This window comes from Erythrolamprus reginae, chromosome 3 (genome assembly GCF_031021105.1).
Source record: "Erythrolamprus reginae isolate rEryReg1 chromosome 3, rEryReg1.hap1, whole genome shotgun sequence".
NCBI lineage: Eukaryota > Metazoa > Chordata > Lepidosauria > Squamata > Dipsadidae > Erythrolamprus > Erythrolamprus reginae.
Genome location: NC_091952.1, coordinates 184326461 through 184353579, shown reverse-complemented (window position 1 = coordinate 184353579; position 27119 = coordinate 184326461). Strand labels below are relative to the sequence as shown.

Here is a 27119-nt window from a genome sequence, read left to right as displayed (position 1 = left end):
CTGGTGCTCATCTAAAAATTAGGCTGACAATGACTTGACTCAAATCACTCCTCAGGGAGGACATGAACCCAGTAACTAAATCACACCACCTCTCAGTCAGAATAACATGGTTGCATGAAAACATGCCAAACTACAATTTCCTTTAATTCCTATTCTGGGGAAGGGGGGTGGGGGAGTATGCCAAATGGCTCTCCACTGAAGACACTTAGAATAGACGTCCTAACTTGGAACTAAGGAGAAATTTCCTGACAGTTAGAACTATTAATCAGAGGAATAGCTTGCCTCCAGAGTTTGTGAATGCTCCAACCCTGGAAGTTTTTAAGAAGAGGTTGGATAACCATTTGTCTGAAATAGTGTAGGATTTCCTGCCTAAGCAGGGGGTTGGACTAGAAGACCTCTAAGGTCCCTTCCAGCTCTGTTGTATTATTATTGTTGTTATTGTTATTGTTGTTGTTGTTGTTGTTGTTATTATTATTATTATTATTATTATTTTACACAGCAAATGAAATTTATATGCTGGATTTTGTATCACAACATCACAAGTTGAACACTTCCCTAGGACTGTGTGGTAATGATGATGATGATGATGATGATTTTACACAGCCAACAAATTTATATGCTGGATTTTGTATCACAATATCACAAGTCGAACACTTTCCAAGTGTCTAGGACTGTGTTGTTGTTATCATCACCATCATCTTGGGAGTGGGGACTAGGTGTAGTTTGCAAAGACAATAAGTGTTTCAAGCACTTATGAGAAATGAAGAATGGCTGAGCTGACAAAAGCAGTTTATTTTTTTATTTTATTAATTGGATAGTTTGGAACCCCCCATCCACTGGGGGAGCAATCAGGGAGTCCCAGCTGCCATTTTCCCCTTACAAGACTCTCCCCCACTGAATCTCCTCAGGGACAGACAACTTCCACAGGTACTCAGGAGCCTTGCTTAGGCTAGGATATCAATGGTGCCCTTTTGGGCCCTCTTGTCCCCCACCCCTGCAGCAGGTGCCATCATTTTCCTCTCCCCCACCTTGCTCGGGGTCCAGGCTAGGAAAGCTACGACCCCGAGCAATTATTCTCTCCCGGGAGGCAGGACCTCTAGGTTGCAAACCCTCACATACACCTTGCTCCCGAGCTAGGTGTGTTGCCTTGGCAACGGCGGACAGGGGGAAGGAAAAAAAAAAGTCCAGCATTCCGGGAAGAGAAACCCGCGGTCAGGAACCGCCCCGCCTTCCCTCTTCAAGTTTGGGAACCATGAGGGCGCTCGGCTGCGGCAGCCGGGGCTCCGGCACCCCAAGGAAACCTCGGTCGCCCCTGGGGAGGAGAGCTCATGGTGCCAGAAGCTGAGCCTGAGGTAGGCGGAGAGGAAGAGAGAAGGGCGGCCGAGTTCTCCCGGGTGAACGGAGGCTTCGGGGAGGGGGCTTCGTTGCGCTCAGGTGCCTCTCTCGCTTTTCTCCTCTCCCGCTCGTGGCTCGACGCCGGGACGCCGGTCTTGGCTCGGCGCGGTTCCCTTCCCTTTTCTCCCCCCGCCTCCGTTCCGGATTTGCGGCTTTCGAGGCATTCTCACCTAGGGAAGTGAAGCGCCTGGCTCTCTGCGAGTCGACGGCAATGTGTCTAAGCTGGATTGGAAAGCCGCCTTTTTTTTTTCTCTTCCCCTCCTCCATTGACAGTTACGGTAGCTCGTGGGCGGAAACGGCAGAGTTGCTTTCGGTCCCCAGGCGAAAAGTTCTCGCCTTTGGGGAAAAAAGTTCCGAGTGACCACAATTATTGGGGGTGATGAAATGCAAAAAAAAAAAAAAAGCCTCTTGGGAGATGTATGAGGGAGAAAAATGTGCTTTTGTGTGTGCATGTGATGTGTGTGTGAGAGTGGGAAGGAAGGAAGGGAAGGTGGGAGGGAGGAAAGAAAGAAAAAGAAAGAAAGAGAAAGAAAAAAGTAAGAAAGAAAAAGAAAGAAAAAGAAAGAAAGAAAGGACAAATCAACATAATACTTCATTATATTCATACTTAGAAATATATATATATATATATTAAGGAATGGTGTTTTAATTAAGATCCTTAGAGATGTATTGATTATAATGATAGAATAGGTAAAAATAGCAAATAAGCGGAAGTATTAGCTGATGTGTGTACTGTAAAATAACCTTAAAGATATAAAAGTATGTGCATAGTTTTTATTTTTGTTTTGTATTGTATGTCTTATTTGTTTGTTTTTTCTTTCATGTCTTTTTAAAAGTTTATAAATGAGTAAAAATTATTTAGAAGGAAGGAAAGAGAAAGAAAGAAAGAAAGAAAGAAAGAAAGAAAGAAAGAAAGAAAGAACTCAATTTCTTGGTGGTTGGATCATGCTGAAAATATAATAATATTGTAGTTAACACCAAAGCAGCCTTTGGCCTGGTGTACACTTACTTAGGTCTGTGTCTGCATGATGTATGTAGGACACATACAGTATTTGCAACAAATCGACAGAAGTTTGGACTAGCAGGTTGGAGTCCTCTGTTTTCCTTCTTACCTTACTCAGGTGGTGGAGGACAAAATCTGAATGAATGAAATGGGCCAAAATGGAGTCAAACTATAGCCACATAACCGGTACCATGAAACCAAAGGACAGAGGAATGAAATGTGGTGACCTTGAGGTGATTCAGTGTATGATAAATTTGGAGGGTTATATATAGAGGCCTCTCAATTTTTAATGCATCTCTTTGTAAAAAAACCCACCCCTTTCTGCTAATGTAATTTGATAACAGTACTGTATAGACAAAAAATTTTCTACTCAATAATAATAATAATTTCCCAATAATCATGGTACCCTTTAACTTCAGTATTGGTGAATGGTATACAGTAATTGAAATCACTTTTAAAATTTCCCTTCTCTGCTTATTGTTTAATCTTTTCAGTAGAAGCAGTAAACAATGCTAATATCTCATTCAACTTTTTATTCCATTGAAAAATTTCCATTTTAATGTGAACATTTTCTAAATAACTTTTGCAATTTTCTTTGTAAACTTTGCAACTATTGACCCTATATGGTTTTTCTATATTCTTCCATTTCTTTTTGTGCTTCTGCTAGCTGCTCTTAAAATTACTGTAAATTTTGCATGCCTTTTAATATTTGATAATAAACACTTCCTTTATCCTCTGAATTTCATGGTAGGTTCATTAGGCAGCCACTTCATGGCTATTTATTTTTTAAGTGAAGAAAATAAGCAAAACAGAACAGAATGAACAAAAAAAAAAGGAGTAAAGATGTGATACTTAATTGAAATATTTTTAAAAGTGGGTTTTCTGGGGCTTCCATAAGAGCAGAGTTAGGGAGGAATTTGTTTTTTTTCACTGTATGCAAAAAACATTTCTGCTTTGTATGAATATGTAGGAGAAGGATATCGTGATGACTTTACTATTCTTAAGAGACTGGCAAGAGTTGGTTGCCTAGCAGAAGGACTGTTTGAACTGTTATGGAACTAAAACCTTTGGGAGACTTTTAGAGGCTCCCTGTTTTTTTAGAAATAGAAATACTATTGGCAGTTGCTCTGGCAGTGCCAGTCATGCTCTAGATGTGTATGCAGTGCCTATAATGCAAAACTGGAATTCAAAGATAATTGTCAGAGAAAAACAGTGAAAGAAAATAAATTATATTCTTCTTAAACCTACAAGTTTGCAAACCCCTGTGTTCATTACCAACAGCATCCAGGACAGCAGAGTGCAAAGACGGCTATGAGTAGTCCCAGTGCCAAGCCAACATGTCTGTCACAACCTGTGGTGAAGAGTGTGATGGTGTATCGCAATGGAGACCCTTTCTTCCCTGGCCGGCGCGTTGTTATCCACGAGAAGAAGGTGTCCAGTTTTGATGTCTTTCTAAAGGAAGTGACAGGTGGTGTGAATGCTCCTTTTGGAGCTGTGCGGAATATTTATACACCCCGTGGTGGACATCGCATTCGTCAGCTAGATGAGATTCAAAGTGGAGAGCACTACGTTGCTGGTGGCAGAGAAGCTTTCAAAAAACTAAAGTAAGTAGGCATACTGTATGTTTATTCCAACCAACATGATGGAGAAATTGAAATGTGCAATCTTTTATATACGAGTCCTCCAAGGAGAGGTTAAAAGCATTATTTTTTCTTAGATTTTACTAAAAACCTATGAGCCATTCTTTTAACTAAACAAAGGTTCATAGGCCCAGTTACCCAGGCTTTCTCTATATGTATCTTTATATTCCTTTACATTTTTTTCTTTCAGAAATGATGTGAAATTCCAACATCATTCCAACATCATTAACAATTTTGATTAATTAAATTTTGATTTAAACCTAGCATTCAGAAGCCGTTTGAAATTCTTTATATATCTTTAATGTCTTTATTTGCAGTTACAATGACTAATAAAAAAGAGTTTGTAAATCTAATCCTAAATATCTGAAAGGTGTCACATTACTTACCTCAGTATACATACTAGAGCAACTAAAAAAAAAAAGAGGACTGGTAACAGTAGCGTGGAACACACTGGTATGACAGACTCAGCTTATCATGTAAGCTACTCCTGATGAAAGTTCATGGATCATTAACAGAACATTCACAGCATTGAAGCCAAACTATAATTCCCATAATTCATTATGAGAAGTAGAAGAGAGGCTTATTCTCATAATGTAAATCATTATGAGTTTAGAAACCTAAAGAAACATGCTTTAGTATAAGTTTATTATAACATGCTTTAGTATAAGCTTATTCTTTATTGCCTGCTTTTAGAAGTAAAATTTGCTGATGTTCTTGTGTTCTTCTAATATGTGTTAATAAAGTAATGTCAGCGGTAATATATATGTACTGTACACACGTCTACACACCCACACGCACATTTTGTTTGATCCATCCCTGTGCATTGCATTCTCTTTGGTTTGGTTTAAACAGCATTGCCTACAATCTTCTCCCGTGGCTAATAAATTATTAATAAAAAAATTTGAAATTCTGCAGAAAATTGTACTTTTTAAATTAAGCAAGTATAGTACATCACACCAATTTAGAAATATATATTTTATATAATCATTGCTTTATATGATTGTTTTCTTTACTTTTGACAGATTTTGTTTTAGTTTACTGAAATGAATGCTTAAATATTTCATCTCATATGGTTAGACAAGAAACAGTTTTATAAACTGTTAAAAATGAGGAATATGAACTTTCAGATTTGTAGAATTTGTAGAATGTATAATATTTATTAAAATAACAAGAAAATATTCTAAAATGTAGAGAAACCCTGTCATCATATAATATGAATCCCGTATCTTGTTATTTGCTGGAATCATAAATCATATTGAATTTATAATCACTATAATGTGGCTTATTGGTTAAGCACTTGTCTGGTGAATGCACTGTAGAGCCACCCAAAGTTGTCAAGCTTTTGTAGTACAGTGGTACCTCTACTTAAGAACTTAATTTGTTCCGTGACCAGTTTCTTAAGTAGAGAAGTTTGTAAGTAGAAGCAATTTTTCCCATAGGAATCAATGTAAAAGCAAATAATGCGTGCAAACCCATTAGGAGAGAAATAAAAGCTAGGAATTTGGGTGGGAGGAGGAGAAAGAGGAGGAGGAGGACAGTCGCTGCCGAAGGAAGAAGTTGAGGTGAGGAGAATAACAAAAAAATCTAAAACTTTAAGGCTTAAAAAAAAAAAAGAGGACCTCTGAGGCGGTGAGGAGGAGCATGCGCCTCCCATATACCCAGCACAAGGCTGCCTCTCATACACTGTGCCAGAGAGAGAAACCCAGACGGGCGAGAGGGGGGAACGTCCCACTCCTTTGACCGAGAGGTGGCTGCTACTACTGCTGCTACCTGCTTCCTCTTCCTTCCCATGCTGAAGGGCTCCCCTCTCCTCTCATGATCCAACTGGGGCGAAGTGCCCCCTTTTGCCTTTGCATGCCCAGACGCTCCGGGAGGCAACCTCGCGCCAGGTGTATGGGAGGCAGCTCGAGGGAGTCACCACAGTGAAGTGGTTTATTCCCTGTCCAAGCGCCCAGAGAAAGGAAAACACGCTGTTCGCCCTGGATTGCCGAAGCCTCCTTAAGCACCACCGAAAGGCTCCTCTAGCAGCCCAGAAAAGCCCGAGATGGCAAGATTAAAGGGGGAATGGCAGGAAACTGGCCAGACTTTTGTGCCACTCTCAAATTTCCTGGGAAATTTTTCCAGGCGTGGGTTCTTAAGTAGAAAATGGTTCTTGAGAAGAGGCAAAAAAATCTTGAACATCCGGTTCTTATCTAGGAATGTTCTGAAGTAGAGGCGTTCTTAGGTAGATATACCACTGTAATTAAAAAACATGAGGAAATATTCCTAACATCCTATTAAGAATTGGGTTTGTCGCATGGGTATAATGTTTTGGCTGGTTATTAGGAAAAATAGTGAAAATAAGAAAATATAAGGCAAGAAAAAGAATATTCTTGTAAATATATTTTTTGCATTTCATATTAGTAAATAATCTTTTTTACTTTCTTATTTTTCAGTTATTTGGATATTGGAGAGCCAAAGAAAAGACCTGTGGAAAATAATAATGAGGTAATATATATTACATATTAATATAAATCTGTATTACACTTGAAGTACGAACAAAATAAACTTTTATTTAGTTTTTAGTCTGTTCTGATTTATTTGGAAATCAAAGGGACATTTTTGACTAAATGACTATAGCTTTGCTTTATAAAGCAGCATTTACAGATTATATTAAACTAAAAAATGGTTTGTTTGATCTGATTGAATGAGCTTTATGAACCCAGATATTTTTGTTTGCTCATGCAGTAATAGTTAAACAAGTAATGTGCTGTCTCAATGCAGCCATATGCTCTAATTTTTAAAGAGAGATTTAAAAAACTAAAATCTAGAAAACTGTATTGTCAAGCCAGTCCGATTGCTATTTTTACAGCTGTTGCATCCTGTGCTGCTGCCTGCTCTATATCAAGCTAGTTTTCCCATCTTTGAGTTGCAAACGTCCAGATGACCACTAGATGGAAGCAAAGTTACAGTTTTCTGTTAATCTTTGCTACCTCTAAAAACCTTTTGAACCTTTATAGCCTTACGGGGACTGGGCAGATTAAAATAAGACAGAGAGATAAACCAATATGGTAACTTTGTTCAGTTTCTCATGCAGATGCAATGACAACATTATTTCCCATGCTGTAATTTATGTGACACTTCTCTATTGTTTTATATTGCTGAAGTGGACTCCTGGAAATTGGGACTTTATGGTCTTGAGGTCATGGAGAATTGCCTGCATATTCCTCCAAAGCCAGGACTTGATTTAGGCTAATAGGATTTTCATCAAATTGTATATTTATTGAGCTACTGAAACCCAAACTATGATATGCTACATTAATCTGCATAAAGAAATATAACATCTTTGCAAAGTTATTAGTGTTGACATAGTGTTGATAGTTCATGATAGTGGCTGTTCTTCAACTGTTGGAAGGCGCCTATCTAAGAATGAATCGTAAAATGACATAAGTTGAAGCAGGCAACTTCTGAGAATCCTATACAATTATATTTTATATATTCTGAGGTATTGACTTAACTATTGATATCTGACTACACAATCAGGAACCAAAGGTGTAAACCATAATTTGTCCACCACTAGTTTATGACAGCATTATTTTAATATTCAGATACATTCTGCTCTAGTTTTATACTTTTAAAGATTTTTTGGTTACGTTGCCATACTCTGTTCAAGGTCTTTTTTTCCCCCTAGAGAAAAGATTTTAAAGAATGAAATATTGAGAACAATAAGCAAATATAAGGTCTACTCTATTTGGTACAGTATGTGACAAAATGAAAATGGGTCTTAAAAAGGAAGAGAAGTACTGTACAGTACTTATTTACATAATATGGAAGATAGATAGAAAGAACCTGAAATTTAGATGAAATTAAAAAGTAATGCAATGCTGTTGAATTATTTTTCTTTAGAATTCTTTCCATGGTTATTGCCTCAGTTGTAGTATTAACAAATTTTGAAGATCATTTAAATACTTATTACTAATATTTCTCCTAGTACCAGTTATCATAGTCGGTTAACGACCACAGTCCATTTCGGAAGGTTGGTTGTTAACCAAAATGGTCGTTATCCGAAACAATTTTTCCCATAGGAAATAATGGAAATGGATTTAATTGGTTCCCAACCTCTGTTTGGTATCCGAATTTTTGTTTGATATCTGGAGCAAATTTTTGCCAAAAGTTTTGGTTGTTATCCGAAATGTGCGCTAACCAAGGTGTTCCTTAACCGAGGTACCACTGTAAATTTATCATCCATCCAATCTGGGCATATTTAGTTGCTAATCAAACTAAATGTCATGGGCACCAAATGTTTTGCTGAACTCAAATTATATTATAATTACAGATAGTTTTCAATTTAAGACCAGTTGCTTAATGATTAAAGTTACAGCAGACCTTCCAATGTTACTAATGACCCAGATTTAAAGTTCTGATGGCTGGTCCCCCTATCCCCCCATGGCCACTGATCATATTTTGGGTGCTCAGCATTTACTTCCAGTTTCTGGCAAAAATGTCCATTATGGACAATGGATTTACTTAATGACCACTGCAGAAAAGGTTGTAAAATCGGGTGCAGTTATGTGGTGACTTACTTAACGACTGGCACAACTTACAATTGTAATTTTGAGCTCAACTACTGTTGTATGTCAAGGACTACCTATACAGCATTATTTATAATCTTTCAGGGAAGTAACCCAATGAAAATATAAATTAGTCTTGCAAATTTTATTCTTGATAACATTCTGACTTCTGATATTTACTGCATGGTAGTCAGCATCTATATAGATCAATATGAACTTCAGAATTTTCTCAGGAAATAGTGCCTGAATGATTAGTTTGTAGTTTTATTTTTTGTTTCTTATTGCTCTTTTGAGCATATGGATATTTTCCTTCCCAGTTATCAGGTATTGTACTGTCCTTTAAGTTTGCTTGGAGATAAGATATAAAGGTTACCTAAACTGTTAGCTAGTTACTTTAATACTAATAAGGCAGTTTATTTTGTCCTGAAGATTTAAAATTCATTTGTAATAAATAGGTATTCTTAGACTATCAATCACATCTTCTTTCTGCCTCTTCTTCCTTCTCCGTACTGAAGGAGTGGGTCCAGCAGTCACATGGGTTGCTCCTGTCCAATCCGTTGGAACTGAGCCTAGTATTAAAAAAGACTGCTGGATCCGCCCCTTCCCCAGAATTCGCTCAGTTCGCATATCCTGCGGTTGTATTGTGATAGCTCGTTCAACATTCTAACACCTTCCCTTCGATCTTTCCTTCAAAAAGTAGTAAGATTTATTGTCTTTATTCATTTACTTGCACTAATTGCGCCAGCCGTTTAAAAGAAAAAAAGAAAAAAATAAAGCGGCTCGGCTTTTTTCCTTGGGAGAAGTTGCGGTTTCGTTTTCCCCCGGCGGTTTTTGCCGGTTACGATTCCTGCGGCCGCTTGTGGATTCTTCTAATCCTTTGGCCTGGAGGTCCTGGTGCAAGTATTTATATATTGATTATTTATTGTATACAAAATATTTAAGGGCTTAAGAAATACCTCCTGCGGAGTGAGACGCCTTCTAGTCTCCTGGACTTAGTCGATCGCTTCCCCTTTAAGTAATTACGGAGCGATTTTTTCGGCGCGAAGGCCTTCGCGCCCTTTTTAAATCTAGGCCTCTCGTGTTGGCCTCCTGCCAGCCCCGTAGGCCTCAGTCCACCGCGTGGATCCCGGAGCGGGCCTTGGGGGTCCCAGGCTAAATTCTCCACCGGCTAAGCCTCCAACCAGAGTGCCTTGGTTTACTTAATTACAAAGTTTAGGGAGGCTGGCCCCGCTGGATTTGGGGGCACGAACTCTGGGTTTGCCCAGATTGTCCTCAAGTTTCAGCAGCTTCGAGGCCTCGAAGCAGGATCCATTCCTCTTGGGAAGTCCTTGAAATTCTTCTCCTTATTATTCAGTTATTGGCTCAGCCTTGTCTTCTGTTAATTGTCAGACTATGGCTTCTTTTCCCAAGAGAGGCACTACCAAAGGTCCCAAAGAGGTTAGGCCTACTGGTAATTCTACTGAAGTTCCCCAGGCCTCTTCCTCCTCTTCCTCAGGCACCCATTCCTTAGCCAAGCCCACCAGGGCTGAGAAGAGAAGGGACCCAGCCCTACAAAAAATACATGATAAATCAGCCAAACTTTTTAAGGTGCAGGCCCAAGTGCATATCAATCCAACCCCCCCGGAGGCCTCTAACCTGCCTCTTTCTGGGGTTCCTGTGCTATCCCTGGATGAGCCAAACCTAAATCCACCCCAACCTAACCTATGGGGTTTAGGTCCAGAGGAGCCAGATATTACCGAGGATTCCTCCCAGCCAGAACCTGCTCAGGTCCTCAGGGATCCTCCGGCTTTTCCGGCTGATATTTCTTCCTTGCCACCGGAGTTTCAGTCTATCTTGACTATTCTGACTAACACCATTGACGCTAAACTCTCATCTTTCAATGTGCCTTATCTGTCTCATCCCCCACCACGCTCCTCCCGTCCCGTGAGTTCTTCTCCTTCCTACAGAGCCCCAGCCATGGAGGTCTCTGACTCCTCTCAGGAAGAGGATGAGGATGTGGATGCAGAAGAGGATGATGACCCATTTCAGCGTCTGTCGGAAGATGAGGAATCTCAGATTAAGATTCCAGCCCCAGCTGCTATCTTTCCTTCGCAGCTTTTCAAATCTCTCCTGCTTAAAGCTAGAGTATCCACGGGGCTAGCCGGGCAAGAAAAACAGGCTACTTCTTCCTCAGACCCTCCGGAGGAAAATCTTCCTTATTTCATGGAAGAACAGGAAGACAATGAGGTAATTCCTATGCCCAAAGTTGTTTAAGGATGCCTTGCTCAAACAGTGGGACCACCCAACCGCTGGCTTTACTCCCACTCCCAAGGACAAAAAAGAAGCTCTACAAGCTCTCCTCCTCCTATGAGGAACTCCTAACATGTCCCAAGCCAGATGAACCAGTGAAGACACTCCACTCGACTGCTACCATACCGGGCGAAGCAGAGGAGGTCCTCCGGCCAGAGGACAAACGACTTGAGCAAATGCTCAAAAGGAGTCTCCTTGCAGACTCATGGGCCATTAAGAGTGCTGCAGCGGCATCCTTCCTTTCCAGAGCTATGCTCTTGTGGCTTCGTCAGCTCCAACCACACCTGCCTCCAGATGACTTACGGGGCCAACAGGATTTCAACAAAATCTTCGCAGCTCCCCGATATGTAGCAGATGCTTCCCTCCAATCTTCCAGATTTGCAGCCAGGTCAGTAGCAGCCTCCACAACGGCCAGAAGACTTCTCTGGCTCCGCCCTTGGCAGGCGGGAGTAAGACAGAAGTGGCAGTTAGCCATGGGTCCGCTGAAACGTAACCTCCTCTTCGGAGACCTTCTGGACCCTCTCCTTACGGAGACCACAGACAAGAAAAAGGTCTTGGGACCTACCACCAAGAAGGCCCCTAAACCGCAGCCCTTTCGGCGCACAGGGCGTCAACAGGATCAGGGCTTCGCATTTCAAAGGAATCCAGGTCAGTATTCCCCTCGGTTTCGATCCCAATCTAGAACCACCAGGGGCAGAGGTTCCCGTTTTCAGAGAGGATCCTCTTCTACCAGGGCTTCCAAAAGAGCCAGATGGTAAGTTTTCCTCCTTTCCCATAGGCGGTCGCCTAGCCTGGTTCTCTTCCGCCTGGCACCGTTCTTGTAAGGACCCCTGGGTCATTGACACTGTGGAAAGGGGCCTAAGGTTAGAGTTCATTTCACCTCCCCCTAACCGTTTTATTTCTTGTCCTTCTCCCAGTTCCACTCCATCTCGTATCCGAATGGAGGAGGCTATTTCTCATTTGTTGACTATTGGAGTTTTTCAACCGGTCCCCTCTCTCCAGAGAGGTTTAGGCTTCTATTCCATCCTCTTCATGGTCCCTAAGACCTCTGGAGGCTGGAGAGCCATCTTAGATCTAAAGAATTTGTACCGGTTCATAAAATATAGGAAATTCAAAATGCATTCCTTATTTTCCATTTTAGCAGCTCTACATCAGGGAGACTTTATGGTGTCTCTGGATCTCACGGAGGCCTACCTCCATATTCCCATTGCCAAGGTCCATAGGAATTTTCTGCGCTTTGCCTTTCAAGGCAGGCCTTTTCAGTATAGGGCTATGCCATTTGGGCTCTCCTCAGCGCCCAGAGTCTTCACTAAACTCTTGGGATCCTTGGCAGCTCATATCCGGGCCTCTCCCATTCATATTTTATGTTATTTAGATGACATTTTAATTCATGGAAATTCCAGAACTGGTGTGGCTGCAGACCTCTCTTTTACCATGTCGGTTCTACAGAATCATGGTTTCTCCATAAATCTTAAAAAGAGCCACCTTGATCCATCCACTTCCATTCTGCATCTGGGAACTATCATTAATTCTGAGATATCCCAGGTTTTCCTCTCCACTGAGAGAAAACGCAGCATTTTGGATCTCATTGCTCGCATCCTGCCCCAGCAATCTGCCTCCATTGCCACCCTATCTTCCCTTTTGGGTAAAATGGTGTCATGTATTGGTATTGTTCCCTGGGCCCGTCTTCACGCCAGGGAACTACAGTGGCTTCTATTACCCTTCCAGAGATCGGGCCACAGCAACTCGAATCGTCGCATCACCATCCCACCGACGGTTCGCAGATCCCTCAAGTGGTGGACTTCTCCAGCCCTAGACAAGGGATCTCCCTTCCGGTGCCCCGACCAGTTTGTAGTCACCACAGATGCCAGCCTCTCGGGCTGGGGAGCCCACGCCCAGGGTCTTTTAGCTCAGGGCACATGGTCACCGGAGGAGGCTTCCAGGCCCATCAATTGGCTAGAATTAAGAGCCGTGTCTCTAGCTCTAAAACAATTCCACTCTCACATCTCCAACCAACATGTGCTGATTCTCACCGACAATATAGTCATCAAAAGCCATATTTGCAGACAGGGAGGCACAAGATCCAAGGCCCTCATGAGGGAGGTCCCGAAGTTAGGCCTTTGGGCAGAGAAAAATCTCCAGTCGCTTCTAGCCGACCACATCTCGGGGAGCCTCAATGTCCAAGCGGACTGGCTCTCGCGAGCGACCTTAGATCCAGGCGAGTGGAATCTCCATCAGTCACTGTTCCACCAAATCTGCCTCAGGTTCGGCCATCCAGTGTTGGATCTATTTGCGACCAAAGCCAATGCCCAGCTCCCTCGCTTCATCTCCAGGTTCCCGTCTCCGGGAACAGAGGCAATCAATGCTCTCAGGAGCCCTTGGCCTCCAGGTCTATTGTATGCCTTCCCTCCAATTCCAATTCTGCCAGACGTGATCAACAAAATCCTCCTGGAGAAGGCCCGAGTAATTCTGATTGCCCCTCACTGGCCTCGCAGGCCCTGGTTCGCGGATCTCCAACAACTGTCCGTCCAGGACCCCTGGCGACTCCCCGTTTCGGAGGATATGTTGCGACAGGGGGCCTCCTTCCACCCGGACCCAGAGTGGTTCCACCTCACCGCCTGGCTATTATCCGGAGGGACTTAGACCTGCGAGGGTATGACCCGGACACAGTGGAAATCATCCTGAAGTCTAGAAGAGGGTCTACCAACCGGATCTACGACCATTCTTGGTCCAAATTCCATCAGTGGTGCTCGCAGGAGGGTTTTTCAGCACCATCCGCCGACACCTGGCCAAAGCCATTTCTCCTGTCTTGGCGGGGCCTCGCAGGCAGCCCCTCCGCTCTTTTCCAGAAATCCAAGAATTTCTAAGAGGAGTGGCCAACCTCAGGCCTTCTAAAATCCACAGATATCCTACCTGGGACTTGCCACGGGTTCTCCACTCTCTTACTCAGGCACCTTACGAACCCCTGAATTCTGCGTCCCTCAGGTACCTATCCTTTAAGGTAGCATTCCTGGTGGCGTTTACATCCGCCCGACGCATATCTGAGTTGGCAGCCCTTTCTATCAGACAGGACCTTTGCCAGTTTTCACCAGGACAAAGTGGTTCTGCGACTGGATCCCACCTTTCTACCAAAGGTTAGTTCCATGTTTCACAGATCTCAGGATATCATATTACCTTCCTTCTGCCTCCAACGAGAGCATCCCCTGGCAACTAGATGGCACACTCTGGATCTCACTAGAGCGCTAAAGGTTTATATCCAACGCACAAGATCCATCCGGAGATCTGAAGCACTCTTCATAGCCTAACATCCCAGATCCTTGGGATCCAGAGTGTCTTCTACAGTAATAGGTCGTTGGATCAGAGGGACCATCTCTAAGGCCTACGAGACAGCTTCCCTTTTCCATTCCAAGGAATATTACAGCGCATTCCACCAGAAGTGCTGCCACATCTGCCGCTTGGGCGACTCAGGCTCCGTTGGAAGAAGTCTGCAAAGCAGCCACTTGGGCCTCGCCAAATTCCTTCATAAGGCACTACAAAATCGATTCGTACGCATCAGCGGACGCTGCCTTCGGCAGAAGAGTACTCCAATCCGTTATCTCTCACGATAGCAATGTACTCCCACCCTAGGGACCTATCTCTTGGGTATGTCCCATGTGACTGCTGGACCCACTCCTTCAGTACGGAGAATAGGCGTTGATTGCTTACCTGAACGCCTCTTCTCGTACGGTGAGTGGGTACAGCAGTCACTTCCCTCCCTATGTGTGGTCTTCTTTACCTTCTATTCTATTTTCTTATAACACATGAGAGTTGAACATTAAAGAGCTTCACTACTGAGCCTAGTCTACGGATTCGCGAATTCTGGGGAAGGGGCGGATCCAGCAGTCTTTTTTAATACTAGGCTCAGTTCCAACGGATTGGACAGGAGCAACCCATGTGACTGCTGTACCCACTCACCGTACGAGAAGAGGCGTTCAGGTAAGCAATCAACGCCTATTTTCCTCACAATTGCCTTATGGAACACATTCCCTCTTCTTAGAGAATATTGAATAAACAGAAACGTTGGATAATTCCTTCATTTTTATCTGTTAGTAATTTTTCATTTTTCCTGAACAGCTATGTACTGATTTTTTTGGGTCTTCCTTTTGTTCTGAAGATACCTAAAGAAACCCATTTGGCGGTTTAAAAATTTTTTTTTTGTGAATCTCAGCTCATCTGAAGCTGTAACTCTTCTGATATGTTTCTATAACTCTTAACAATCAGTGCACAATCTTCCTCTTTTCATCTCATATAAGTATCTTTAATAAATCTTTTGTGCAGTTACTTTGGGTGCCTCTACTGCCCTACATTATTCTGCTCATTATCATATTTCCAGCTGTGTTTTTAATATCTCCTTAAAATCTCTCACCAATCTTGAGCTCCTTTTCCAATTAGCTGCTCTTGCCATGGAATCCTTTATCATTGCTTGAATTGTTGAAATATAGTTTCTTAAAACTGAAGTATGCGTTCAATTACATTTATTTATTTAATTTATTTAATTTATTTAATTTATTTATTTATTTGTTTGTTTATTTGTTTATTTATTTATTTGATTTATTTATTGATTGATTGATTGATTGATTGGATTTGTATGCCGCCCCCTCTCCGTAGACTCTCCGTAGACATCTCTTAACTACATTCAGCTTTGGTTTCCTTAAAATCAGGAATTCCAGCATTATATGACTGGTTTTCTCTGAGTCTTCTGGTATTCCTGCTTTCTTCTTTAACAATGTAAGTATTCTCTATTATATTCTCAGATTGAAGCACATAGGCTTCAGTCAGATCCTCCTTTCTGGAGGGAAAATACTGACTGCTGACAGGCTAGACCGGTGAATCTATGGCATTCGTGCCACAGGTGGCATGCCGAGCTGTATCTGAGGACACATGCTCGCACTGGCCAGCTGATATTCCACCATCTTTTTGGCAGTTTTCACTCTTAGCAGACTTCAGGAAAGCCTCCTGAAACCTGGGGATGGTAAAAAATGGTCCAACTGAAAGTTAACTTGTGTGTTCACCCCCAGCCTCCTTTTCACTGTCAGAGGTCTTCAGGAACCTCTGCCCATTTGTTCTGCAGCCAGCAGGACTTTCCTGAAGGCCTCTGCGGTGATAATACAGGTCCAGATCAATCCGGAGCTCTGTTATCGGCTAGAGAGGTCTTCAGTATGGGGGTTATGTGCATGTGTGTGTGGAGGGCATTGCATTATAGGTGTTGATACCCGCATGCACACTATTGCGTGCACCCTAGCTTTTTGGCATCCGAGCCAAAAACAGTTCGCCATCACTGGGCTAGACTGTCTGGCAGCTCCCTATAAAAGGGCTGGCTGTCAGACAGAGCCTTTGCTGGGTTGTAAATAGTTGCCAAATAAAGAGCTGTTGTTTTGAAGCCACTTCTATCTGCCTCTTCCATTCACCCTATCTAACATTCCCTGTTGGTTATCATCATGTCAGGAACATCTCTTCTTCATCCTCTGAAAGATAAGTCATCAGTAAGAAAAGTAGGGAATTCTGCATAATCACCATATTTAAACGGAGCCTAGTAGTTATCTTGAAGCTTCCCATCACTACTTCTTTATGTCTCTTGGAAACATCTGCAATAATTGCTGTTGTACCAATTGTTCTGTTTTGTTTTAGATTATAATCTTCCCAGAGGATAACTGTTAACTAACTATAAAGACTGTAAATATAAGTCATGTTCAAAAAAAAAGTTGCTGCCTGGGATCTTCCAGGAACCTCTTGTTTATAAGATGCCAGAACAACAATCCTCTTTTTGTAAAAAGACAAATGTTTATTTTAAAATGGCATTCAAAATAAATACTTGTTTTATGAACCTTTTGCACTGTTTTAAAAAATTGCATCTTTTGAGCAGTGCTGTATAGCTTTAGAATAAACAAGAAAATATTGTAATCTGTACAGGAGAAGGAGAAAAAGCACTTAATTTTTATATGGTTTAAATAATTCATCTCTTAACTACTGCATGTTTTTAAAGATGTAGCTCTGTAAGTTGTTTGGTAGTTAGTATCTTGGTAACCTAATGAGCACTGCAAGACATACACTGTTATTCTCTTGAAGTGAATACCTTGAGGATTCAATGTACAGTAGTATTGACCAGAAAGGCTGTGGAAACAAAAATGTGATCCCTACTTTATATGTGTATTGGTAATGGTAATTGTGTCTGAAGAGATGATTCCAACTTTCAGCAAAATTACATATGCTGATTTATTAATGTATAGTACATTTGGAAAGTCATAGTAATTGTAACAGGTAAAGTACATCTCATTACAGTGGACAAGTCTATATACCGGTAGTCAGCCGCTCCAAGTCTCCAGAGAGGGGCGGCATGCAAATCTAATAAATAAGTAAAAAAAATAAATATTTATTTAGAAAATTTATATGGCTGCCCAGCTCACTCATGGTGACTTCAGATAGTTTGCAGAAATAAAACCCTAATACAAAACTTAATAAACCCCCATCCCTTTGGTTACAAAGAATCCAACCAACCACTTGATGAGCTACATATCATTCTGGAATCTTCAGGCCCCCAAAACCAATTCTTCAGGTTGCCTTTCAAAAGAGTGTCAGAGTGGGAGCTAACTTTATTTATGCAGCGATGATGTTCTACAGAGAGGCAGCCACACGGAAAAGGTCTTTCTCCTTGGTCCCATCAGATGACCCTCCTTTAAGAGAAGGGATCCAATATATATCCCTACATCTTGGTTTTGAGAGTTGAATCATTATAAATCAGAAAAGATGGTCATTCGAATAACCAGGTTGCAGATCAGGGATTTAAAGATGACAATCAACTCCTTTAATTGAACCTCAAAGCAAACCAACAGCCAGTGCAGCTCGGCAAAATCTAGCCTTGCAGAAAACCACATGAGCCACCACATTTTGAACCAGATACTTTTCATCTTAAATTATACATTCCCACTCAACAGTCTTAATAGTGATGTGTAAATGGAATGGTCTTCCGTTCTCCTAGTGCAGTGATGGTAAACCTTTTTTCCCTTGGGTGCCGAAAAAGTGTGCGCCAGCACTATTGCACACCTTATGACTGCCCACACCCATAATTCAATGCCTGGGAAGGGCGAAAACAGCTTCCCCCACCCCTGGAGGCTCTCTGGAGACTGGAAACACCTTGTTTCCCAACTTCTGGTGGGGCCCAGTAGGCTTGTGTTTTGCCCTCCCCAGGCTCCAAAGGCTTCCCTGGAGCTGGGGGAGGTTAAAAACACCCTCCCCAATCCTCTGGAGGCTTTCTGGAAGACAAAAACACCTTCCCAGAGCCTCTGTGTGAGCCAAAAATCAGTTGGTCGGCACACACGTGCACATTGGAGCTGAGCTAGGGCAATAGCTCATGTGCCAGCAGATGTGGCTCTGTGTACCAGCTGTGGCACCTGTACCATAGGTTCACCATCACTGTCCTAGTGTATGTTTTCTTCTAAGTGTTGAGAAATGAATGGATGACGGAGAAGCAGGGGGAATTTATAGCAAGGGTGCATGGTAAGTGTAAAGGTTATGAGGGAGCAAAGCAATAGTACAGTGGTACCTCTACTTAAGAACTTAATTCATTCTGTGACCAGGTTTTTAAGTAGAAACCTTCTTAGGTAGAAGAAATTTTTCCCATAGGAGTCAATGTAAAAGCAAATAATGCATGCAAACCCATTGGGAAAGAAATAAAAGCTCGGAATTTGGGTGGGAGGAGGAGGAGGAAGAAGAGGAGGGAAAAAGTCACTGCCAAAGGAAGAAGGGGAGGGGAGAGGAATCAAAAAAATTCAAAACTTTAAGGCTTAAAAAAAAAAAGACAGATTCTGAGGCGGCGAGGAGGAGCATGCAACTCCAATACACCCGGCGCAAGGCTGCCTCCCATACACTGCTTCCCATACACTGGCTGCTGCTACTGCTGCTGCTACCTTCTGCCTCTTCCTTCCCATGCTGAAAGGCTTCCCTCTCCTCTTGCTCGCTTGCTTTGTAGCCGGCATTTTTCCTTTGCTATGGTGACTCCTCAACTGCCCAGAGCAAAGGGAGCGTTTCTTTTCTCTGGGGACTGGCAGAGATTTATTCCTTCTCCAAGCGCCAGAGAAAGGAAAAAGCTTTGTTCGCTCTGGACTGCTAAAGCCTCCTTAAGCACCACCAAAAGGCTCCTCTGGCAGCTCAGAAAAGCCCGAGACGGATTAAAGGGGAAATGGCAGAAAACTGGCCAGGCCTTTGGACGCTCTCACATTTCCTGGTAATCTCACATGCAGCTATCCTGGTGAGTATTTATTGAGCACTATAAAAATCAATGTTAAAGACTCACCAGGATAGCTACATGTGAGAATAGATCAGTGAGAATTCTGAAGCATAAAAATAAATATTTAATGTGAAGATAGTGTTGTATGATTTGAGGAGGAATCCAGGCTTTTTTCAGTATAGTAACTGTTTCATAATTTCAGTTTAAACTGAAAGACATACTGTACATATACATTGTGTGACTTTATGCACAAAATGCTATAAAGGTTTTTTGGCCTTTTACGTGTTTATGGAAATGAATATTTTATACATATGTGATCTTAAACAAGGTAATTAGAATTTAAGAATCATGCAGTTCATATCGTCTCTGATTGAGAGGTCTACTTAGAATAATTTTATTTAAATGTATGTAATTGACCTACTATGAGAAGTATGGTAATAGTCAGCAAACTGCAATATTAAAAAAGGATTATATGCCCCTTTCTCTTTCTTTCTCCCCTCATAGTAATCACAAGAACAAAACATACATGTAAAACAGCTGTAAAATCTCTAAAAAGTCAAAATCTTTATGTGCGCCATTTTATCATTTTATTTTATTTAAAAGGTACCAGAATTTGAAACTGATATTGTTGTAAGCTTAATTTGTTAGGCATCCGTTTTTATCTTAGAACCTAAAATACTAACATTGGGGGGAAAAAGTTTTTTCCCTTGCATCAGCCAAAGTGAAAATTGCTTTTGTTAAAATTGCTTTTAATTCTGCTTTTGCATAATTAAAATAGCAAGTCTATATAACTGCACGTAAAAGAAATATCCAACTCCTGAGGCAGGTCAAATATTATACTGCTTTCAGAATATGTATATGCTATATACAGTACAGTATATGCTATATGTGGTGTAATCCAAAGTTATGACCAAGGTGCTAAATATATCATTTAATTTTTTACCTTGAAAAACACACACCATGATTTACAATCTTTGTTAATTTACATCACATTACAATACCATAGTCAAAAGAGATGAAACAGGTTATAATATTAATATAGTTAATTTAACATTTAAAATTTAACATTTTCAGACCATACTTTATATATGAGTTTACTTAACACTTCTGTTTGCACCCTATTGATTGGATAGTTATGGAAGGTACAGTATTTAGTATACATAGCAAAATCATTGAAGAAGTTACACTTTTTACATCTTATTGATTGACTCAGAGCCTTAATGAAAGCCCTCAAATGGTAAAGACTGAGGCCTGAAAATGTGAGAGTAATAATTAAAAAAATATTATTATTGATAATTATTAAAGCTTTAATTAATCATTACTTTTAAATATATATTTTTGATTTCTGAGCAACGTATATCTTGTTCATTAATATTGAAACAACTGTTTCAAGAAAAGATTGTTAATAAACATGGGTGAACTTGATAACTCTTTATATAGTATAAGTGGTAGATTGCAAAGTTATGACCTAGATGCTAAACATGTCATTTTCTTTTGCCAACAGTTATCTGTGGAAGATGTAAGTGTCTATACTGTTTATTATTAGTGTTTATTATTAAACTGTTTCCCAAATATTTGACAGTCTATGGCTGCATGTAAAATATCCAACTCTTGAAGCAGAAAGTAAATGTAAATTTCTATTAAAAAATCAGGATGAATGTCATCAAAATATCGCTGTCAATAATGTCTGACTATACGTGCATAAATTGAAAAGTTCTAATCTATACAGGTAGTTCTCAACTTGTAGCAGTTCATTTAGTGACCATTCAATGTTACATCTCTGAAAAAAGTGACCTATGACAATTTTTCACACTTACGACCAGTGTATCATCCTCATGGTCATGTGATTTAATCCTCATGGTCATGTGATTTCGATGCTTGACAGCTGACTCATATTTATGACTGTTGCAGTGCCCTGGAGTCATGTGATAGCCTTTTGTGACCTCTTGACAAGCACAGTCAACATGGAAACCAGATTCACTTAACAACCATGTTACTCATTTAACAGCTTAAGTGATTCACTTAACAAATGTGGCGAGCAAAGTTGTAAAATGGGGTAAAACTCATTTAACAGATTTCTCACTTAACAACATAAAATTTGGGCTCAGTTGTGGTTGTAAGTTGAGAACTACCTGTATAATGTCTTTCCTTTCTTCAGTTAGTGATGTAGGCTCTAGTATGCATAGACCCTAGCAACAGCCTTTTCTTTGACAGACTGATTTTAGATCTTTATTTTTCCCTGCTATTCTTTGAAGAGATTCACATTGCGGTTGTAGACAATTAATCACAGCTAGAATTTCAGAGTTCCAGCATGCCAAGGATACAAGTATATCACTCAAGGTGATACAGATGTATGCAATACAGTATATTGCTGCATCTTTTTATTTGAAGGATTTTTAAAGTCTTTTCTATTTATTGATATTTATTTTATGTCTGCTGGGCTCATACTGGTGCTTCAAGGTTTCAGATTAAATCTAGATTAAGTGTATTGATAACCCCAGACTTGGGGAGGCGGTAAACTATTTCAGGATATATTCAATGGATATTTCAGGATATTTGTTTTGTGTCTGCTGGGCTCATACTGTAAGCTTGGTGCCTTTTTGGTTTTATTGTAGCTTTTCAAACTGAAAAATAATAGTTCTTTTCTGACTATATTATGCCAAAATATTTAATATTCTTGCAGTAATTGTTTTTCTTCAATCTCCACTGCTGCTAGGACACGAGGAAGAGCTTGGTATGAATTGATTGTTACTTTAAACTGTACACCTAGTCCGTGTTTAGTGATCATTGTTGAAACTGGTAATTTAATCGTTAAGCAAAGTGCTCGCTAAATGAAACCATGACTGTGTTTAAGATCTTATTTCAGCTTTCCTTTGCTTTACAGATCTGTGAAGGTTGTAAATGTGAGAATTGGTCACAAAATTTCTCTTCTGTCATGATCATAACCACAAGTGGTTGCAGTATGAGGCAGGCACTAATTGAGGATTGCCTAAATCTTTATTTACTATTGCTGGCAAGATAGTTAAAATCAAAATTTAAAGTACAATATTGAACCAAGCAAACTCTTTTTTTAAACGAATATGTCACTTTTGAGGTGGCAGATTGTTTGAAAGGTCATTTACATTATATTAAACCAAGTTGGTTAGTGCCTGGGTGGAAATCTACTAGGAGACACCAGTTATAGGCTACATTTGGAACTAAAAGAAGCAGAATCCATTAACAAAGTGTTTTATATTTGTTTGTTTGTTTGTTTGTTTGCTTGCTTGCTTGTTTGTTTATTTGTTTATTTATATATATATTTATGTATGTACAGTATGTATGTATTTATGTATGTATGTATGTATGTATGTATGTATGTATGTATTCATTCATTCATTCATTCATTCATTCATTCATTTATTGGATTTGTATGCCGCCCCTCTCCGTAGACTTGGGGCGGCTAACAACAGTAGTAAAAACAGCATATAACAATCCAATATTAAAACAGTTAAAAACCCTTATTATAAAACCAAACATACATACAGACATACCATGCATAAAATTGTAACATGGTAGTCAACAAAACTGCTTGCATTTGTCCATGAAGTCACCAAAATTGTTTCTATTGTATCTCAGATATATACCACAATTGAATGGACTTGGAAAAACATTGCCTGTTACTTTGGGGGCTAAAGTACTAACTAATTTACCTACAGGTAGTCATGACTTATAACCATTTGTTCAGCAACTATTCAGAATTATGATGGCACTGAACAAAATGAACTTATGACTTGTGTCTAAATGTATAGCCATTGCAGTATCCATGTGCTCGTTGGATCAACATTTGGGCACTTGGCACCGTCCACAATTACAACTACGGGAGTGCTGCAACTCCAGCCCCCCATCTCCCCTTTTGCCATGTCCTTTGTGGTACTTACCACCCTATGCTTTGCTGCACCAGTTCATCTTTAGTGTTTCCTTATTCCCACTGCTGATGCGACATCCCTGACCTGTCTGCTGCGCCAGACCAGGACTGTATTTTGCATTGTAAAAAAGGAAAAAAAACCCCTGCCTTTTCTTCTTCTCTCTTTTTCATAATGCAAAGCCAACCCTTGACCCACCCAACAGCTCTTTGCAAAGGGGCATGTAGGCATCCTCCAGTCAGGGATTGCTTTTGTGTTTTTGCCTCCTTTTTCACAGTGCGAAGCCAACGCTAGTTTGGCTCAGCAGACAGGCCAAGCATACTTTGTCAGCTGTGGTAGCAAGAAGGCAGTGAATGTCAGCTGATGTAGCATAGGACAGGGCAGCAGAGGTCTCAAAGTGCCGAGTGATATAATGAAATATGAGGCTGACTTTGAGATGAGGGGAAAGATATTGCCTAGGAAACAATCTCAGAGAAGCAGATTGCATTTCCCCCAAAATAAGACCAGGTTTTATATTAATTTTTGCTCCAAAAGCCTCAGCTTTGGGGCTTATTTTCTGGGTAGTGTTGTGAGTGGTTCACACCCGGCTCAGCTGGTCACAGATTTCAAGGACCAGGAGACAGAGGAGTACTGGCACTGCAGACCAGTGGTCTTGCCATCTGTGAGAGTGAGAGTGAGGAAGAGTTAGGGACTGAGGAACTACTAGAGCCTGTAGAACTCCCAGTTTGGGTATTGTCTGAATCAGAGGACGATGGGGACTTTGAGGATCAGGACCCCCTGTTAGATGCAAGAGTAAGGAGGATGAGATCCAGACATAAATATCTCTCTAGAAAGGGTTCTTGGCATTGATTACATCTATGGGACATTTGGCCACACCTTGGCAGTATATAAAGACAGGTTCATGGGAAAGGGGGTGTGGCAAACAATGTTCATCATAGAGCAGGGGTGGGCAATTAATTTTGCCAGGAGGCCGTAGGAGAAATTGGGATGGTTTTAGAGGGCCGGACTAATATAATTAACTCAGTTCTACCCAATACTGTATATTCCTTCCTCCCTCCCTCCCTCCCTCCATTTCTCCTTCCTTCTTTCCTCCCTCCATTTCTCCTTCCTTCCTTCCTTCCTTCCTTCCTTCCTTCCTTCCTTCCTTCCTTCCTTCCTCGTTCCCTCCATTTCTCCTTCTTTCTTTCCTTCCTCTCCACTTTTCTTTCTCTCCCTCTCTTTTCCTTTTCTTTCTTTGTCTCTCTCTTTCTGTCATGAATGCCCAAAAAAGGTTAAGTCAACTTATGCGAAAGGTGGAGAGGGCAAGGCGAGAGCTCCGGTGTAGGCAGTCAGCTGAGCAACAGGCAGTCACGACACGACACGACCGCCTTTCCCCCCCTCGCAGATGGTGAGGCCATCCAACTCCACCGCGCGGGGTTTGGAAAGGCATGCTGTGTTTGGATATTGCCTGGATTTTCGCAGGTGGCAAGGCTGTCTGACTCCACCGCGCGGCGTTTGGAAAGGCACGCGGTGTTTGGATTTTTCTTGGTTTTTGCAGGTGGCAAGGCTGTCCGATTCCATCGCGCGGTGTTTGGATTTTGCCTGTGTGCGTGTTCGCACATGCAGGTTGGACCAGCCTCTGCGGGCTGGTCACAGACAGCGGGTGGGCCACATGCAGCTCCCGGGCCGCCACTTGCCGAGGTCATAGAGAATAGTGCCTCGGAGCTGAGAGACTTTTCTGTTCCCATGGATTTCGATTCCTGCTTTTGGCATGAGCTGTAATATTCCCCTGGACTGTGTGAGTAGTTAATTAAAGAAAACACCTCAGTAGCGGAGATTTATGGCTATTCTGGCTGGCATCCTAGACTCTCATTATCTTCTGCTAATGAGAGAAACAGGCCAACCTCACATTCCTTGTATTAACTCTTATATTTCAAAATTTTGTTTTATAAAGAGATTTTGCCTAAAGTGTGAGTGGGTCTTTATTGATAATTGATAATTGATCCGGCAAGACAGAACAGTTAGGCCTTATTTTGGGGAAAATATGCTTCCGTCTGGCTGATGATCTTAACTGTGTTAACTGAGGCTTATTTTGGCGATAGGGCTTATATTACGAGCATCCTGAAAAATCTTGCTAGGGCTTATTTTCTGATTAGGTCTTATTTTCAGGAAAACACGGTAGATTAACAGCAAGAGAGAGAAATTTAGGAAGGACCTGCCCTAATTGTTTAGGCAATTAAAATGATGCTGGTAGGTTTGGATCTTCAGACTTGCAAGATTCAGAATAAATTATTTGTGTTTCCTGTCTGGTTTACCTGAGCGGGATGATGGGTAGTAAGTGTGACTTGGACTAAGCTGGAGTGACTGAGGTTTCCTAGGCTAAGGCAAACAGCCCCAGAGCTATGTGGTTTTGGGGCTGCTTGTCACCCTTCAAGACAGGATGCAGGGCAGCCCAGAAGGCAGAGATGAGGAAAAGGTAGGAATGGCTTGGATTGAGTCAAGTCATTTGCCAAACATCCCTGTACCCTGTACTAACACAATGCCAATGGGGCCTGCTGGCATTGCAGTTGCTAAGCAATGTGATCTCCATGAAGAAATCCACAACCTTCCCAAAATGGCAGGGCATACAAATTGATGATGATGTTATCTACTTGGGTAATGCAGGCAAACAACCAATTCAGAGAGCATCAAGAATTCCACATAATTTTTTTAAAAACATAGCTAAATCTAATTAACAGCAACAGCGGACTTCATTTCTATCCATACCTTATTCTGGTACTCCATATTTGCTTCCCTCATATGTCCATATATGACTTTGTAAAAGCCTTATATTTTTTAGAATTTATATCTGTCTCTTTGAGAAGCTCATTAGCTCTATTCAATCATTCTTTCTTCATTCCCCCCTCTTCCTTTCAACCCATTCAGTCATTTTGTGTATAATTTATAACATATAATGTCCAGCCAATGAAGCAGTGGAAGTGATGGGCCGGTGCCTGGAGGATGTTAGGGCCTGGATGAGTGTCAACAAGCTCAAACTCAACCCAGACAAGACGGAGTGGCTGTGGATCTTACCTCCCAAGGACAACTCCATCTGTCCGTCCATTACCCTGGGGGGAGAATCACTGGCCCCCTCAGAGAAGGTTCGCAACTTGGGCGTCCTCCTCGATCCACAGCTCACATTAGAGAAACATCTTTCAGCTGTGGCGAGGGGGATGTTTGCCCAGGTTCGCCTGGTGTACCAGTTGCGACCCTACTTGGACCGGGAATCACTGCTCACGGTCACTCATGCCCTCATCACCTCGAGGCTTGACTACTGTAACGCTCTCTACATGGGGCTACCTTTGAAAAATGTTCGGAAACTTCAGATCGTGCAGAATGCAGCTGCGAGAGCAATCATGGGCTTTCCCAAATATGCCCATGTTACACCAACACTCCGCAATCTGCATTGGTTGCCGATCAGTTTCCGGTCACAATTCAAAGTGTTGGTTATGACCTATAAAGCCCTTCATGGCACCGGACCAGATTACCTCAGGGACCGCCTTCTGCTGCACGAATCCCAGCGACCAGTTAGGTCCCACAGAGTGGATCTTCTCCGGGTCCCGTCAACTAAGCAATGTCGCCTGGCGGGACCCAGGGGAAGAGCCTTCTCTGTGGCGGCCCCGGCCCTCTGGAACCAACTCCCCCCAGAGATTAGAACTGCCCCCACCCTCCTTGCCTTTCGTAAACAACTTAAAACCCACCTCTGCCGCCAGGCATGGGGGAATTGAGATCCTCTTTCCCCCTAGGCCTTTACAATTCTATGCATGGTATGTATGTATGTATGTTTGGTTTTTATATTAATTGATTTTTAATCATCAATACCAAATTACTATTGTACACTGTTTTATTGTCGCTGTTAGCCGCCCCGAGTCTCTGGAGAGGGGCGGCATACAAATCCAATAAATAAATAAATAATAAAAGTACTGTATTGAAATGCAATCCTGCAATCTCTGTAAAACCAAACTCAAACTTTCTTTTGCAATGGTCATATACCATTCAATCAACATTCATCTAGTACACATTTATTTTGAACTCTATTGCTTCATTCTTCACCCTATT

The 27119-nt window shown here is 41.5% G+C and overlaps 1 protein-coding gene across 10 annotated transcripts in view; it reads left to right on the top strand.

Moving 5' to 3' along the window:
• The first annotated feature begins 1174 nt into the window (after nt 1-1174).
• DCDC2 (doublecortin domain containing 2) overlaps nt 1175-27119 on the top strand; it is a 63372-nt gene continuing 37427 nt past the window's right edge. Inside the window, exons 1-5 of one of the 10 annotated variants that reach the window (XM_070747355.1) lie at nt 1175-1352; nt 2517-2631; nt 3680-4002; nt 6474-6525; nt 20645-20659. In XM_070747355.1, the coding sequence (XP_070603456.1) occupies nt 2542-2631; nt 3680-4002; nt 6474-6525; nt 20645-20659 (480 nt within the window). In that variant the 5' untranslated portion in view covers nt 1175-1352; nt 2517-2541. The other 9 variants (XM_070747363.1, XM_070747356.1, XM_070747358.1 and 6 more) reach the window with 9 other exon arrangements.